The following is an 18,168-nucleotide window of genomic DNA, read 5'->3' on the forward strand; positions in this document are numbered from 1 at the left end:
CTACTGTCGGCGTGTGAGGTGACCTTGGGGCGAGGCTTGAGCGCTGATACGATGTAGGCTGCTGGCAGGTAGCAGAGTACCATGCTAGCAGGTAGTGCTTGGCTTAAATAAGGATTATTAATACCCTATCAAACGAAGGAAACTTTCCGATCTTAGGCGGTTAAAATAAGTGATTATTGAGAGATGTTTCCCTGAGCTCTGTGCCTCATGCATGCATTGTTAATCTCAGACGATGTAAAACTCCTATCTACTCGTATAGAAATTAGGTCCCTGTGACGTCATGTGGAGTGGCATCGCATGGGCGCCAATCCGGCCTTTTTTAAATGAGGATAAAATTGACCATTAACATTTGTCTAAACTGGGATTTCTAAAACCAAATAATTTGTATATCATGAGTACACTAATGGTGGGTAACGAATCGCAATCAATGGCTTTCGTTTTCTTTGATGAAGGAAATTACCCTATTCTATTCCTCCTGATTATTTTTTCAAAGAGTAATTTTAATTCTAATTAGCTAAAAATTTGACTGTGTTATCGTAATTGAGCCCGATTAAATTTTCTTCAATACTTTTCCCATAAATGCCTATGATTCGCTTGCAATATGGGAAGGTTTTCACGTGATGCTACTCTGAGGAAATCGGTTATCTGTCCAAAAAACAGTTTTTCGCTTAAATTTTAAGTAAATCAGAGATAAATTTACTTATCTACCTGGAGATATTTTCATCAACAGTTAGAGTGATGTTTATTCTATCTTATAGAACAATAAAATCCCGTGCAAACGCGAACTTACCGGATTTTTTTCGAGATAGAGCAAATTCATGAAAATCGGTTCTCGCGCCCAATGACCCGCAATACACGGGTAGCCCCTCAGGAACTTTGCGTGATATTTGTATCAGTCCGTTTGAGAGACTGGATTTTCCCTAAATCTTGAGTGCATTGCACTAACTACTTATCATTTGTGGTGCGATATATACCCTCTTCTGACGATTTTACCCTCGGCTCATTGTGCGGAATCCACATTCGGACAGTAGTAAATTTATCGGTTCGCGCGCTCCCCAGGCCCCCTAGACCTCAGCGGCTACCCCTTTATGTACCCAGATTTGTTATTTTCTTTGTGCATGTGCAAATTTTTCCAATCTACAAATTGGGTTTTCATATAATGTGCCGTCTAAGCAATTGCTTCGCTCATTTCTAGTCGAGTGCTCGATATCAGTCTCCCTTCAGTATTCCTTGTCGAAGTTTGTGCCGAAGGACATCCATAGTGTAATTGCACAGCTATGAATACAAAGGAAGTGACCCCCCAAGATTTACATATTATGGTCTTGGCAAATAAAGGGGGGTCCATTATGCAGAAGAAATCATTCGTGTTAGAGTTTTTACTCGTCAAAGCCTTTTTTGGAAGGAAACGAGAAATTAAAAACTTCGCTTGCGGCTTACTTTAATAAAAAAATATTTTTTCATCAATTTTTTCGAAAGTGGGATGAGTTCCCCTGAGTGAATAGAAAATTTCTGAATTTGAATAAAATTTGGCTAAAATGTCATCAACACTCTCTTCCGCTGTAATAAAATGTCTCCCAAATGTCTTCGAGTTGGTAAAATTAATAATATATAACCCTAATAGAGTGCAATTATAAATCCTTGTCTAGGAATTTCGGATGACCTTATCACCCGCTCCTCAATAATTTTGAGAATTTTATCGGCAGGGATTCAAGCAAACGATATGGTTTTCTCAGCTTACTGTCTTAAAACAGCTAAACTGTGCGAAAAACTTTATCCGTGACATTACATGCCACCACCTATTCACAAATTTTTAATGCCTGAGCGGGAAACAAGCCATTCTTTTTTTTTGGACAGCTTTCCGAAGAGGTCTTAGAAGGCTGGCACAAATATATAGGAAGATATCGTGATAAACATACCAGAAAAGTGTCTCCGATTGCCACAAACTATGGCCTTTTCCTTAGGCTGCTGCTTACTTCAGATCCTTATATTTCTCGTTCCGCGGGAGTTTACCGTAAAGTAAAACATTATCAGAGGGCGTGAAATATCTTCTAGTGATAGAAGAAATATTTTGGAATATGAGGAGTCTTCATCCTCTGACTCAGAATAAGAGTTGAAGCCTTTGTTTTTGAGCAATTATCAATGAAAATATTTCTTTATGGTATTTTAAATATTATTACGCTCCAATGACCAAAATTTCAAGTTTAAATACCCAATGGCAATTTTAATCAGCATTTACCTCATGCACAACTATGTGATAGCTTTAGCGTTGTTATCATTGGAAGAAATAATATCTTTCCCATCTTTCCCTTAATATTTCCGTATAAAAAATTCGACTTGTCCCTTGAAAATATGGTTCCCGCATCACTTCACCCTATTTTTAATCGTTCTTGCCCTAAAAAATATTGTGTACTACATCATCGTGGGGAACACATATAAGGAATATTTTCGGCATAGCACTGAAGAAATTAGGATTCGTCAAGCGTATTGTTGGAAGATTTTCGGATGAGAAAGTAAAAGAAATGCTCTATTTCGCACTCGCCCAACCGCACCTTGAATATGCAGGCAGCGTATGGGATCCGGTGCAGAAAGACTGAATAAAATACAAAGGAAGGCTGCGCGGTTCGTCAAAAACTGCTACGGACGTACAGACAACGTTACACTGATGTTAAGCGAATTAGGCAGGGAGCCGCTGGAGACTCGCAGGCTGTGCGCTAGGCTTAGATTGCTTGAGCAATTGAGAATGGATATCTTTAAGAGCGACACGGAGAACATAATATTAGGGCCGCACTATATTTACAGGTCCGACAGAAGGGATAAATTAAGAGAGATATTTTGCCGAACGGATAGATATGGGAATTCGTTTTTCCTCCGAACCATAAAGGACGTCAAGAAATTCTATTCGTAATTTCCTAAGAGCACATCCTTTTTATTTGTAAACGGCTGATGTCCTAATACCCTTGGCCACACGCATTTTAGGCGGCTTGCGGGATATTATGTAGATGTAGATGTAAAGTTTAAGAAATTAATGTGCCTTTCATTTCAAATGCTAATGCGTCTCATTTCCGGCAAGGATTGGCTTTACAAGTGATCGTTTCTTTGCTGAGATACACCGCTCGTTAGACAATTTAAGAGTTTCAGATCAATTTTTCAAATAATTTTTCGACGCTTCACGTGACAGGTTTCCCAGAGCAACATGAGCAACATTAAAGTTTCATTCTGTTTCAGTGCAATTTAAATGAGACTTCCTCGGCGCTGCTGATATGGAAGCGTTGATAAATGAATTACCTTCAGCCTTTCCTCGCTCCCTTCCACCCCCCCCCAAAAAAAACAACAGCCCCCTTACCAAACAACCAATTGTCGCAATGGCGTAAATGGCCGCAGCTGTCGGTCATTCACCCGCATAATCAGCCAATCAAGCAAATGCAGCCGTGAGGCAAAAAAAAGAGTCGTCGATGGGAGCTTAACGACGAGCAAGAGGGGCCACGAGTCGGTGGTGGCGTGCGAACTCACGGAGTTTTGGAGACGCCCTAGTCGCGAATGTTTCTTGATCGTCAGACTCCCGTCCCTGTATTCTGCGATACTTTGGAGCACCTGGACGTTTAGCTTCGTACCCACCTGCGGTAATCACACGTTAACTTCAAATCTGTCTGGCTTTTGAACGGCATACGAATTAGTCATTTGCCATTTGCATTAGTCACTTAATATTTGTCTCTGGGTTCCACAGTGGTCTAACACATAAATGCCACAGGCGTCGAAACCAATCGTATGACAATCATCTTGTAATTGAAGATTGACCACGGAAATTGTTAGGCTTCCAATTAGCGTTTGGCACTTAACGGCTATGGCATTTAAAAAAATTGACCCTGATGCATCTTGCATTGGTAATGTAAGTCTAAAGGTGAAATTTTTCCCGATGTAACTCCTTCGTGCCTAGATTTTTTGTTGTGAACCAGACCATTTATAACAGGCAAGAGTTGTAATTTTATCATGAAATTCATGGTTATTTTTGTCGCCAACATACTTAATTTAAGCATGGAAATTATTGCTACCTGCCTAAAATTTTTCACATTAAGGATATAGCGTGGAGCATCGAATAGTTATCAATCTTATTACTTTAGCCGATAATTTCTTGTGGATATTCATTAAAAATTCCCTGCTAGTATTCCCGAGACGCATTGAAATGAGATGTAACTTAATAATGGGTAAGGTATTTAGTTAGATATGTCACTGATCCAGGTGTGCCAAAGGAGATAATTTCTTTAGTGCGATGTGGGCTGTTACTAAGTTTTTTTGGGGGGGGAAAGAGAAGAGATGGCCACAAAAAATGTATTATACGCGGTGGTGCTAAGATAATAATATAAAAACTAACGAAAAAATTCTTTATAATGGAAAGGGTAAAAAACGGACGGGAAGGTGCCCTCGGTCAAAACTTAAACGCAATGCATGCAAATATTAATAATCGCACCAGTGCTTGCTATTTCCACAAAAATCTAGAAATGGAGGTAGGGGAAGTTATTTTGCAGGATGTTTGTGACTAAAAGAAGCATTTACATCAAAATTCAGTCTTAAGATTGTTTTGGGGAAAGGCTAACCGTCAAACTCAAAGAGGAGGACTGCACACAGAGGGTATGCGTGATGAAAGTTGAGGTATATTCTGAGGGAATCTGAAATATGGGAGAGAAATTAAAAAAAAATACTCAGAAGAAATAAACACGAATCAGCCCGCAATAAGAATCATTCCCAAGTGTGTACGAATAGCCAACATTTCTGGAGGGATAAATCATTTTCTGTCATAAATCATAATGAAATATCACCCCAATTGAAATTTCAGCTCTCTATTGGTTCGCTCGCACCCCTGTTAATAGGAGTGGCGGCATTGCATAATAATTTGTTTAACCGTGGTTTATTTACCGAGTACCTATATGTTGAGGAAGGAATCAAGAGACGCATTTTGCTGATGTCACCCCTTCCATCGGTTTCAAGGCCTGTTTTACGATACATTAACGCGTACAAGTTAATGTCTAAATGTATGAGCGCGAGAATGAACGCCAAAATGCAACGTCTAACCATCCAAAATTAATCTGCTCCAATGCGGTTCATGCATTCGTTCCTGTTCCGTTCCGGTCCACAAAAGTCATTCATGCAATCAGACATTGACTTTGCACGTGTTATTTTATCGTGTGACCAGGCATAAATGAAAACTCGATCGGCGCGTGTTGTGGGCAATGACCGATCCGCTTCTTCGTTTACGAATGCATGGATGCGACCGGAAGCGAATAAGAGTGGATGCGTAGCAGGAGGACCGGATGCAGGCGGCGGCGGCGCTATCGGCGGATTCCTCGCGGAGGCTGTTGGGACAGACAGTCAGCTGGAGTTCATCTCTTCCTCCGCGGCGGGAGATGTCCAGTCCAACACGCAACCTCGTTTTCCCCGCGCTCAAGTGGGTTAGGTGAAGTCATCACAGTCATTGAAATTCTGTAGGTGACTGTCACGTACCCCCGGAGGCGGGAGAGGTGCTCAGAGGTCTCCACTGGATTCTCCAGTCCCCCTCCCCACCACCGAAAGTTTACTCCCTGCGGCGTCTGCCTATGATGCAATTAAGGGCGCGTTCCGAAATCCACTGTGCTGTAGAATGACGGAATGAAATACTGCCACTGCGGTTGACACTGTAATTTCGGAGGGGTCGATAGCAGTCGCTCTGGAGATTATTCAGCAAGAATATTGAACTAATAACGAAAATAACAATTAGATAAGCTCTTTTGAAGTATGTTGAATGTGTTAGATTCAACAGACTAGAAAAAGTCACAGAAGGAAAGAATATCACTTATGGAATTAAGGGCAAAATTGGACTTAAATCCAACGAAAGAAAATAATATACATCAATCACGCGAAGTATATAATGTAACATCCCTTCATGTCGCAATGGTCCAACGAGAAGTTACCGAAGTTACTCTTGAGTTAGGATTTAATGGAACGTATGAGGATGAAAGAAAATTCGGATGAAGCTGAAAGTATTGTCTATGACTCAAAAAAATATTTTAATGTATCCTGCAATGTTGGTACTTTTATTCAGAAACGTCCGAATGGTGAAATTAACATTTATAACTGGAACTGCTTATTCGAATCCAGATCTTCTCTAGTCACGTTATACAAATATCGTCCCCCGCCACGTTAATTGTCACAAGTATGGCCTCCATTCAATAGCGCAATCGAAGATATATCGCCCGCAGAAACCCTTCCGTGTTGGTCAAATTCTCGCAATTACTGCTGCTCTGGGGTTACCAGGATATGCAATACGTATTTTTAACCTCGGTGATTTTGTAAATATGCTGAGGCAAGAGACTCGAGCTGAACAAGCATACACAAAAACATGACTATGTGTGTGCAATTATTAACTGCTGTTATAAAAATACCTTATGCATATCATCATCAGTGGTCCATAACTATTCTAAGATTGTTTTGGCGCACTTCACCACTCAGTTCTCCTGTCTGATAGCCTTTCCATATTTGCGTATTTCTTATTTTTCGCATCATTATTTCCCTGTTCCACATATTCTATTCGAGGCTTCCCTTTTCCGTTCTCGCCATCTAGTCACTCCTCAACGATTGTCTTCTTCAGCCCATCAGGTCTTTAGATATAGCCGATTAGGTTCTTTCTAATTACTTATTCGGTCGATCCATTTGGTCCTCACAATGTTTTGCAACACCACGTTTCGACAGCCTCTACTCTTGACTTCTCCGCCGCTGTCATTGTCCATGTCTCACCTCCGTAGAGAAGCATATTCTAAGTGTATGTTCTGATAAAAGTATATAAAACATGGGAAGAGAAGCATAACATTACACATGTGAGTTTAATCCTCCGACTTCTCGGGGAAACCTCGGGGAAAATAAGAAGAACAGCCGAAGCATATAGTTGTATTCTGCAGAACAACCAAATGAATATCTCCCCCCATCAGTGACACTCTTTGGTGTCTATCTCATCTGCCATTACATATGTGCATTAAAACCCCGGAACTCGAGGATCCTGGGATTTAAATAAGAGTGGAGAAACTGTGGAGAGCAGCCGATGGCAATAGAGAATTTGCACGTTTTAGGGAAGTGGCCTTTAAAAACAATTTAAACCTCAATTAGGCTGAATTCCGAGTCTGAGAATAGTGAGGTATTTTTTAAGTTGATATTAGTTATTAAAATTTGCAAAATTAACTATGCGCTGAAACACCAGGCAGCCATATACTGAGCTGTTGTTCTATGGGTTTTCAGGCATACCTTGTTCATTAGGGTGAGCCCCTCTACAGCGTATACTGAGTTTGGAAAGAAGCCATGGAATGGCTTATGGACTAGGTTCAACGTGTGCACATGCCATCATCTATATCTTTTGATTCATTTATTTCTCGGTTACGCTGACGACAAGACTCGCTATCAACTTTCCTACCTCAAACTACCGACTAGTATTTCTCGCTCTTCGGTTATCGCTTTTGCGTTCGTTTGCAGATTTATATCGACATAAAAATTAATTGAGGCACTTACACAGTGTAACTGTTGTATTCTGTATCCAGGAATCACTCCCTGAAGACGATGAGCGCGTCGCTCGTCGAAGCGTTGGAAGGAGAGATGGTGAAACCTCGCCAGGAGTGAAACACGAGAGATCTTCAGCAATGCGCGTAATCCGTACCTACTCACTGACCACGAGGGGCACTCCCCACTCCCGAAGTTGGCAAGGCCCTCCCAAAACAAATTTGCACCTACGTGCCCGGCAAGCGGTGTCATCGAATCCGTAGCCTTGTGTAGTCATCTTTCGTCTGGCTCTCTGTTAAGGGGATGAACACAGAATTTACTCTCGCCCAGAAAACGAGTTGGAGAGTTTGGCGTGGAAAGACCTTGATTTTAATCCGTATAAAGTTGGAAATGTGCTCCTTGTAATCAGAGGCGTAGCGAGGGGGAGATCTGTCGGTCCGGACTCCCCTCACCCCCCGAAATATAAAAACACAATTACTTTGCTTCATCATGGAAGAAAACCAAATATTGAATTATCATGACTTTATTATAGATTTATATGAAAAATGATTTTGTTTCGATTATGAAAAACGTTAAAATTTATAGCTTAAAACACTACGTAGCACCCCGTTTTTTTCAAATATTTTCCCCCGGACCTCCCCCGAACGAAATTCCTGGTTACGCCACTGCTTGTAATGTAATTTAAGCATAGATGTACGAACATCACCACGAGCTAATAGCATTGTTAATAAAATCTCAATATGTTACCCATTTTCAGAGCAGTCCGGAAATTGTTGGAATTTGCGGCAGCTAACGGCGTCCCCCAGGCCTCTGTGATACTGAAATTCTGTGAAACAAATAAATGTAATATTTAGTTTTCGTTTTATTTTCAACACTCACGATTTTCATACCCAGCAGATATTGCCAAATTGTGTACATGACTTGAGTTTAATAAATAATTAAATAAAAAATACTCATTCTCATTAATTAATATAAAATATCAATGTCTCATATAATTTTCTTGTTTACCATGCCCAGAGATGGGCAAAATACAAGTCAAATGTATTTTAGATACAAAATACAAATTACTATTAAAATCTGTATTTTAAATACAAAATACAAATTACTTCTAAAAATTGTATTTTCGATACTAAATACAAATGTAATATCAAAATACTCTATTAAAATACAAAACACATGCCTTCACCAAAGTTCTTACCTAATAAAAAATTAAAATCAATTCAAATATGAACTATTTTTAGAATGAGAGGCTCAAACATTCTTACAATGTATTTATAGGAAACTGGCAATTATACCATTATCCATGGCAAAATGTCTTAAATAAAATGAAGAAAAATGTCTCCTGCATCTTTTGGAACAGCGTCAGATTCTACAATTCCCTTCCACAAATTACTCAATGCACAACTTCGTTTCGCAAACTACTCCACACGCGACTACGTTTTGCAAGCGCCTACGTGTGTTACAGAAGTAAATTAAGGGGCAATTTATTGTCCCATAGATGGCAGAGTAATACCGACTCATTCGGGATCCCTGCCATCTCGTCGCACGCTCTTTCTAATTATGCACAAAAACATTACATGTATTTTGATTTTGAATGTATTTTAAAAATACAAACTACTCTTTAGATGTATTTTCGTTACAAATACAAAATACTCTCAGAAAATGTATTTCCGATACAAATTACAAACTACAAAAGTATCGAAAATACGTATTTCAAATACAAGTATTTTCGATATTGCCCATCTCTGACCATGCCTTCATGTTATGAGACACCAAAATATGTTCCATTCAAGTTATTTTTTATAAGATTTTGGTGGATCGGGTTGGTGTGGTGGCTAGAGTGTTGGCGTCCCACCCCGTGGGCTCGGTTTCAAATCCCGGCGGTGGCAGAGAATTTTCAGGCATTACCCCGCTGGAATGTTGTGTGGAGGGCATTTCAAGGACAACACTCCATCCGTCGGATGGGACGTTAAGCCGTGGTCCCCTTGGCGCCTTTCGTTAAGAGCAGGCTAATGCCGACGCCGAGTTTCTCCGCACCCTTCCTTATCTACCATTCCCTCATCGCGGAAATGACGTCAGCTATCAGTCGCCTTCTTCAAATACATCTACATCTAAATAATACCCCACAAGCCACCTAAAAGGCGTGTGGCAGGGAGTGTTATGATACCAGCCTTTTTTTAGGCCCCCAAAAATTGATGCCACGACCCTCATGGAATTTGTCGTGAAAAATCCTTGCTGTACATCGGCGGCAAATCGAGATGTAAAAGAAACTTGTAATACTGGAGGATAACGATCGTAAGCTTACGAGCTGTTCTGTTGATTTTTGGCAACGCCGTATCAGCGGAGAAGGTAGTCCTATCCGTTCTACGGTATACGAATTCACCGCAAAACAGTCTGCACACAATCCACATGTGAGATCGCGAATCGGTCCCGCTTCCAACACGCACACGCACAAGCTTCACCCTATTTCAATAATATAGGTAAATCCATGAACAACATACTAGCATATACTATGAAAATATAGTGGGAAATAGGCAAATACTATCAAAAACTGGAAGTCACTACCATTCTTATATTCATCACGTACAACTTACAATAAAAGAGCTCGTTACGATGAAAACAACAATTTATTCACTGATTTAAAACCTTAAATTATCCCACGCAAGTGATACAGGTGGCTTTTTTCACTACTATTCGTTGAAATAATAGAATAGCAAACTTCACTCACAGTTTTGATTTTAATAGCTTGATCGTGAAATGTCATATCTACGATAAACAACGGAGGTTAACACGCCACTGACAAGTTTTACACTACTGTTAGACATATATCGATAGCGTAATAGCACTGCCATACCTTGCCATACCTATAAGATTTTCAATGTACCATAAGATAATCCAACGATTTGATCGATGGCTTTTTCTTATTTATAGGAAAATTCACCAAAATCGTTGGCACATTAATGGCTTTGCCTGGTTTCGATAATAGTAGGGCCCTCTTCGCTTCTATAGCGTTGAGGTGTTTTTCCCTCTCACGTTCCTTCCGCACCTTTCCTCTCCCCGAGGCGTCGTCGGGCTCCTATCGCGGCGGCGCCTCTTTCCTTTTCCCTTCCTCTCCTCCCTCTCCCCGGGTGATCGGGCATATAAGCCACTGGCTTGGTTCCCGGCCCCGGTGCGTTGTATCCTCTAAGGGCTCCCCTGAGCCCCCATACGTTGTACCAGAAGATATTGGTCATAGGCATTAAATACTCAGCCGATTGAGTCATCGGAATGAAAATAAATTGCCCAGAGGAAAAAAATCACCTATGCCGAAAATTCGAACTTCATCGGCTTTCCGAAGTAATGTGCAGAGAACTGCTGGGAATGCTTATTTGAATTTGCGTCTAAAAACTCAGATTTAGAAAGAACTTATAACAAATTGTTATAATAAATTCATAGACTCTAATATCCTAAAAATGTCTTGAGAGTGAAGTACTTCGTCGGCTAAATGACTTGCATGTTACCTCAAAAAGGCAAATATACACATGCCAACAGGGTGGTTTCTATTTTCTTTCATTGCGTAAATCGAAAGATTATTACTTCTGGAGTACATATTTCACGATTTTAGAATTTTAAATGACGATATCTATTTTTCGCGTTTAAATGAACAGTGAATATTTTCAAGCGCGCGAAAACGCGACGGCTAACTATGAATGCTGGGAAAACCCCGAGTGACGTCGTTCTGGTTTCCGCTGCCGCAAGTGAGGTGACCTTGGGGCGAGGCTTTGAGCGCTGATACGACGCAGGATGCTAGCAGGTAGCAGAGTACCATGCTAACTGGTAGCGCTTGGCTTAAATAAGGATTATTAATACCCAATCAAACGAAGGAAACTTTCCGATCTTAGGCGGTTTAAATAAGTGATTATTGAGAGATGTTTCCCTGAGCTCTGTGCCTCATGCATGCATTGGTAATCTCAGACGATGTAAAACTCCTATCTACTCGTATAGAAATTAGGTCCCTGTGACGTCACGTGGAGTGGCATCGCATGGTCGCCAATCTGGCCCTTTTCAAATTAGGATATAATTGACCATTAACATTCGTCTAAACTGGGATTTCTAAAACCAAATGATTTGTTTATTATGAATACACTAATGTTGGGTAACGAATCGCAATCAATGCCTTTCGTTTTCTTTGATAAAGGAAACTACCCTATTGAATGTAAAAATTATCGTTTTGAAAATGGCAAAAAGCAAGTCCTTTATCGTTTATTTTCCCTTGACTCAATGCCGTGAGATTTCCTTCCGCTCGACGAAGTGCAAGAGTATCGTTTAAGAGGAAAACCGGAAGACATTTAAAAGGATCTACGGAGGAGAAATGCCAGGTAAATACCAAAATTTAATGCATTATGAACAGTTTCCAGTAGAGGATGGCCTGGCCAATCAAGAGGACACAGCATACAACTAACCTATGAACCCAAAGGGCAGTGGCGCAGTAAATATTATACCTACATCAAGTTTCTATAAATAAATCAGATGTGTGAATTTATCATGCCACTGGATAATTACACTCACTAAATTGATTTTTTTAGTAGATTGCAATTGGTTATTCCTATTTTCCCTCAAATTAGTCCGTACATCAAATTTTCTTCTTCCTTTCTTGCGTTTTCCTTTCACTCTTCCTTCCATTGTTGTCCTCAGGAGGGAGTCATGCCTCATGCCTTGCTTCAACCTGTTTGAGTTTCTCCTTCTCATGGACACCGTGATTGATCTTTTCTCTTCAATCATTTCCAAAACTTGCTTCATGCCCCACCATTTCCAGGGGCGCAGCTAGGAATTAAGGCTAGGGGGGGTTTCAGGCGCAACTATTACTGGGGGCCTGGGGACATGGCATACCCGCCAGGATAAGCGGGAGGTGCGGAGGCCTAAAAACAGAAAGAAACTAAAATAAATGGTTTAAAATGGTTAGTTTTAAGGCCTTCTCAGGGATATTTTATTAGCCCTCACACTATTCTATAAGCAATATTAATCCAATTAAGTAAAATAGATCACCTTAAAAATTTCTGTGAGCTCTGGGGGAGGGGGGTTTACCCCTCACCCCCGTCGCTGGGTCACTGGATATTTCAATTCCTTTTTCCTTCAGATCCAAGTCTACGGGCAATAAAGGACCACGCTCCACATGAAGCATTTAGCAAATCTCTTCCTTAGAGCGATTGGTATTTAATTGGCGGTTCATAGAGCTTTTGAATCATAATTGAACAGTAGCGGATACAGAAAAAACTCAATAATAATAATAACACGTCTTTAGTCGGATGAGGTTGAGACTAATAAGTCCCCTCTTCCACCTAACCTGTAAAGCATCAATGCAAACATATTTAAAAACGGTAAATAAGCGCTAACTTAAGGGGGGGGGCGCAAAAGATATCTTGAGCTACCTTTACTTTTATCCAAATGATAAATAATCAAGTATATGCAGAGTTTAAGAAAGTTTTATTTAAACTTATTATACACATATACAAAACAATGCCATCTCATGATATATAAAAGTTAAAATTGTTGTTCTGCAATGTTTAGCAATGCGGGCTGACCCGCAAGGAGGGGGGGCGCACGCCCCCCGGCGCCCTCCATATGTATCCGCCACTGTAATTGAATGCGAGATAGAAATTAATTTCCTTTAATACTTGGCTAGTTACTCTATTATTTTAGCATTAATTAAATGCATCATCTTTTTATTTTATAAATAACATTGTAATAAGCCCGACATGTGGATGAGCTATTTCAAGTGCATAATTCATGCAAATTATCAGTGCTCACGTCGCAGTCATAACATTAAACACCTTTACGAGCTTTGCCCTGTGCAAGAGTGTAGAGTGGCGCGATTAGCATAGCTTGGGTCCCATTATCTATCAGCTGGTTTACATCCACTCTTCCAACGAGCTGTTATCAACGTTTATGACATGTCAGTCCCAATTCCGGTTCCAGAGAAGATTCCTAATCTTGCTCGCGTCAGAATTATTCGCGTGAAGCAGACGGGCGTGGTTTTTGTCTTCTCTTAGATAACATTTGTGCTCAAAACAGCTCTCTGCTTCCTCTTTTGCTTTGTTACTGAAATGTTCAAAATTCAATGGAAATTTAACGATCGGCCAGTTGTAACGGCCTCACCTTATTCCCAGTTATTCCCTTTGTACCAATACCTTTGTTTTGGGTAAAAAATCGATTTATTCCTATATTTCCTTTCATTTAAATAAACTATGCTCTTAAAATGTATGGTGGTACCTTATGGGATAAAATGACGATACTTAATTGAATGCAATACTTTGCACTATTTTAACATTTTTAACCGAGTTTTATTTACCTAGTCTACATGTTTCACTGTAGATATTTCATAACCTTCAGGACTGACATAAAAGTTAACCGATACAGAATGTATAGTCGCTTTTCTACTTTCCTTTCACCCACCCCCACCTAAGTGACTAGAGAGGGTGGAGAAAACGAAATGTCAACCCTGGATAGCTGATGCCAATAGGAACCAACATTTCAAATGATTTTTAGGTCGAAAACGCACCAATTTTAACTACAGAAACTTTGAGCCAATCGCTCCGATTGGCCGCGAGTTTGCCCTGTTGCGGGATGTCTTGGATGAATCGCGATCTCCAGCAGGAAAAGCATTCGAAGTCATGATTTGTCCACGGCATACGGCAACAGGGCAAACTCGCGGCCAATCGGAGCGCTTGCCTCAAAGTTTCTATAGTTTAAAAACGAAATCTTTGGTTCCTACTTGCATCAGCTATTCAGGGTAAAAATTCCGTGACATAATAACTCTCCACACTGTATACTGATGCGGTACAGTAAAACATTTTGACTCGGTAAATTAATTTTGTATATGGTGATATTGCGATCAAAACTATGCACTTTCTTCAGCGGGTGTGGACATTGAGGTCTGATCAAGGGTTTTCACCGGATGAGAAATACTACTTCTAGCGTTATCATGAACAATTGATGATAGTGGCCCTCAGGGACGAGACATCTATTGTTTCAGGAATAGTTCAGTCCTGAAAGTGACGCATGACTCCCTCACTGATTCTTTTTTCGTGCGATCCAACGATAGAGCAGTCTATTCGGACACTTAGGCAGTCTATTCTATTTTGCGCTAGAAAACGCCGGGAGAGCACATCCATACCAAGGAAGAAAAATGATTTAAAAAGTTAAATTACGGTCTTCAAATAATTGTATAATCTTTCTCTACAGGATGGAAGGGATTTTGATGATATGATGTTTATCGGTAGGGAATTCCAGACTCTAGAAGCGATAAATTGAAAAGAATTAGGATAGATATCGTTGCGAGCTTGAGGAATTTGAAGGAGGTCAGAATTAGAACAGGTTGACATCGCAGTAACTTTCAATTGTGGCATGAATAGTTCACTTAAGAGCGCAGGAGTCTGGTTTTCGAATTAGCCTATCTGGGAAATGTATTGTTTCAGCTGGGGTGATTTTGAGTTTGGGTAAAAGAGTGAGGAAGCCCCTCAAAACCAAGCGTCTCTGTTATCTAAGGTCTCCAAAAATTACTATTCCCCCATTTAATACAGGTATAATATATTTAAAGCAGTGGCGTAATTATAGGGGAATGAGGGGATGGATCGCCCTTAAAGCCTCAGAGAAATAAAAAAGTTATTTAAAACTATTGTTTAGTTTTGAACTTTAATAACTGCATCTGCTTAAAGTTAAATTTTTTGTGCCAAAATGATTTAAAATGCATATCCAGGCATGTCATTTTTCAACAATTTTTCCGAAAAAGTTGCCTGGGGGAGGGGGCCATCCCAGGTCGCCACCCCAAACCATCCCATCCTCCCCAAAGCATATTCCTAGTTACGTCACTTATTTAAAGAATGATGCTAAGATTCCATTTTGAGTACCTACGGCAAATTAGAAAAGTGAAGCACCTTGGTGGATGTTCAAAATTCAGAAATAACTAGTATGCATGGTAAGCGCAATAATTAAAACCTACCCACAAAGGATTTCCCTCTTGAAATTAAGGACGTAATGTAAGGTATAGCCTTACATAGCGTTGGATCAGGTTTCTAAGAGGTGGATTTCATTCATCAATGGCATTTTATACTTTATTAATTGGACAAAGTTGTAAAAGTGAAGAATATCTACTCAAAGTCTTTTTGTAGTAACCTTTCATGTTTATTTTAATAAAATTATTCCCTGCACAAAGGTTCATTGAATCATGCATTATCTTATTTTAGGTAATCACCGAACCATCATAAGGGTTTAATCTGCCATGTATTTAGCAATCCATCACTTCAGGAGCGTATTTTGACTATATCTTTGGGGAAGAGAGCAAGGTCTGTGCAACTTTAAGTTAAGAACACCGATGAGAACACCCAATGGTATTTTAAAATGAATTAAAACTCAAAAAATGAATTAAATGAACATGATCTTTAAAATGAATTTCAAACTTTAAAAAATGAGAAATTATGGAGGCAACAATATATGGATAGGAATTGAATGATGAATAGCCCGTTTCACAAAAAATGACAATAAGCATAAATAATTATAAAAACACATACATGAGTAAAAATCCACTTGTAACAACCCTGCTCATAGTATTTATCGGGCCTTCATTACAACCACCAATGCTACCACTCCACCTGGAGTAGATCCCCTTCCATGCTGCTGCGCTAGGTGGCGTATTTTTCTCGACTTCCGGTAACTCGGGCAGGTATTCGAGATGGAAAATCTTTTCGCTCAGCGCGACGACGACTTGAGGAGTCGCTAGTGTCGCGGGAGCACCAGTGCATGGGTCAGTGGCCTCTTCGACCGTCACGGCTGGCGCACCCGAGGCATCCGGGAAAGAGGTACCTAGTCTGTGAACTAGCCGCGCATCGAATGCCGCGGCGCCAGATGATTGCAGCCCTCCCCCCTTTCCACCATGTTTAATGCGATCGGATGCACTCAACGGGTGAAATACAGCGGAAAGTTGCCTCAGCTTCTTTTTCCCCATTCTCGCGTGATTGAGGCAAGGATAGACGCCTTAGTCCTCATCATGGGCAAAGCTAATATTCCTACAGTTACTCTCACCCAGGCAAACTATTTATTTTTACAGTCTTCTATGTAATGCAGTGGCGTGCATAAAGGGGGAACTAAGGAAGCCTGAACCTCCCCAAATGCGATAAATTTTTAAGCTTATCTTACGATTGGCGTAAATTTAAACCGTAATCCGTACAATGAGATCAATTTCAGTCAGGCAATTTTCGATTGCCGTCAGCGCGAATGTTTCTCCACAGTTACCGATAACCTTGCGTGCGCCTTTGGAATGAAATTTAAAAAGACACTGGAGACTATCCTGTATTGAGTTTTTAAGCCTGAGTTTTTTTGCTGTAGATGTCTGGGATAGCACTTCAGCTACCGCTGGCGTTGAAGCCAACATACGGTCAAAATATATGTCAAATATAAAAACAATGGTGAATTTTGTTAATTATTAGTACTCACCGTACGTGTGAATGCGCCGTTTTTTATTGTGTTACACTCAAATGTCTCAGGCATTGAATGAATCTTCGATTATGTAAAAGATGTTTCAAGAATATACTTCGTAGTAGATACACGTAATACTTAAATTCACGCTTTTTATCGCGCCATTTCTGGGGGTGCACATTCATGCATTCTATACAACATCTACTTCGGTCAACATTGATATTTTTTATAATTTATTGCTTTAATTTTGTAGCCCATTAAATGTAGCTTAACGAGCTATAACCAAGAAGTTCTATAGACGCGCTGTTAGCCTCCCGTCCTCCGTGGGAACCCCATCGTTAGTGTAACTGCACTTGTCGCAAAACAATTGCATTCGTATCAATGTGAACTATTAATGAATATCTCGACTCTGAAGACATCCTCCGACGCATCTCGCAGTCAATTCGCGTGGAATTCGTCTCAGGAGGAAACCCAGAGCTAAAGATCATCCGAAGTCGACTTTTCGCCCAAAAGGTCGGAGAATGAGAAGCAGTGAAGCAGGTGCCTTGAGATTCTTTAAAGCCGATTCTCTCCCAACAGGACCGTCCTAAGAATAACGGCTGCTCTGATACGCCTTGATATCGTATATCGTGGGGTCATTGGCATTGGATTTGGATAAAAGTTGAGTGATTTTCGCGCTGAGGTAATCGTTTTCCCTCTGCTTCGAAAGGTAAAAACTAATCAAGCAGAAAACTATATGGTAAACCTTGATATTGTAATTGCTAGAGAATTCACAAACTCATGGATTGATTTATTATAATTTTCAAATTCATCCTTCTTTCAATGAATCACAGCTCTACACATTTTTCAAGATTTGTGTCATTTGTTATTTTCCCTATTTGCTGCCTCATCCACGGAATACAGTCCATAGTTTTTCGTAATATTTCTTTCTCCGGAGCATTCCATCATCCAAACCCTTTGGCTGCCCCATCAATGTATTTTACCAATTGTATTCTAAGATGTAATGGATGATAAGAAAGCAATATGACCTGAAACCAGGTTAGGTTAATTCGGAAATGAAGGGGGCCAAAGGCAGGCTATGACTAACGGTATGTATCCTATCTGTGGACATTTTATATGACTTTGGTAGCCTTAAACACCTCTGGGTAGTCATGCTGGTTGTCCAAATAGTGCAGAACAAACCTCAGTTACTTTTGACCCACG

General features: G+C 40.2%; 1 protein-coding gene across 2 annotated transcripts in view; it reads left to right on the top strand.

Moving 5' to 3' along the window:
• Positions 1–8,465, top strand: part of LOC124174044 (secretory immunoglobulin A-binding protein EsiB-like) — a 30,129-nt gene extending 21,664 nt beyond the window's left edge. Inside the window, exon 4 of one of the 2 annotated variants that reach the window (XM_046553184.1) lies at positions 8,273–8,465. In XM_046553184.1, the coding sequence (XP_046409140.1) occupies positions 8,273–8,369 (97 nt within the window). In that variant the 3' untranslated portion in view covers positions 8,370–8,465. The remainder of the gene's footprint in view (positions 1–8,272) is intronic. The other variant, XM_046553190.1, reaches the window with a different exon arrangement.
• The last annotated feature ends 9,703 nt before the right edge of the window (positions 8,466–18,168 follow it).

The sequence above is a fragment of the Ischnura elegans genome, chromosome 1 (genome assembly GCF_921293095.1).
Source record: "Ischnura elegans chromosome 1, ioIscEleg1.1, whole genome shotgun sequence".
NCBI classification, from domain to species: domain Eukaryota; kingdom Metazoa; phylum Arthropoda; class Insecta; order Odonata; family Coenagrionidae; genus Ischnura; species Ischnura elegans.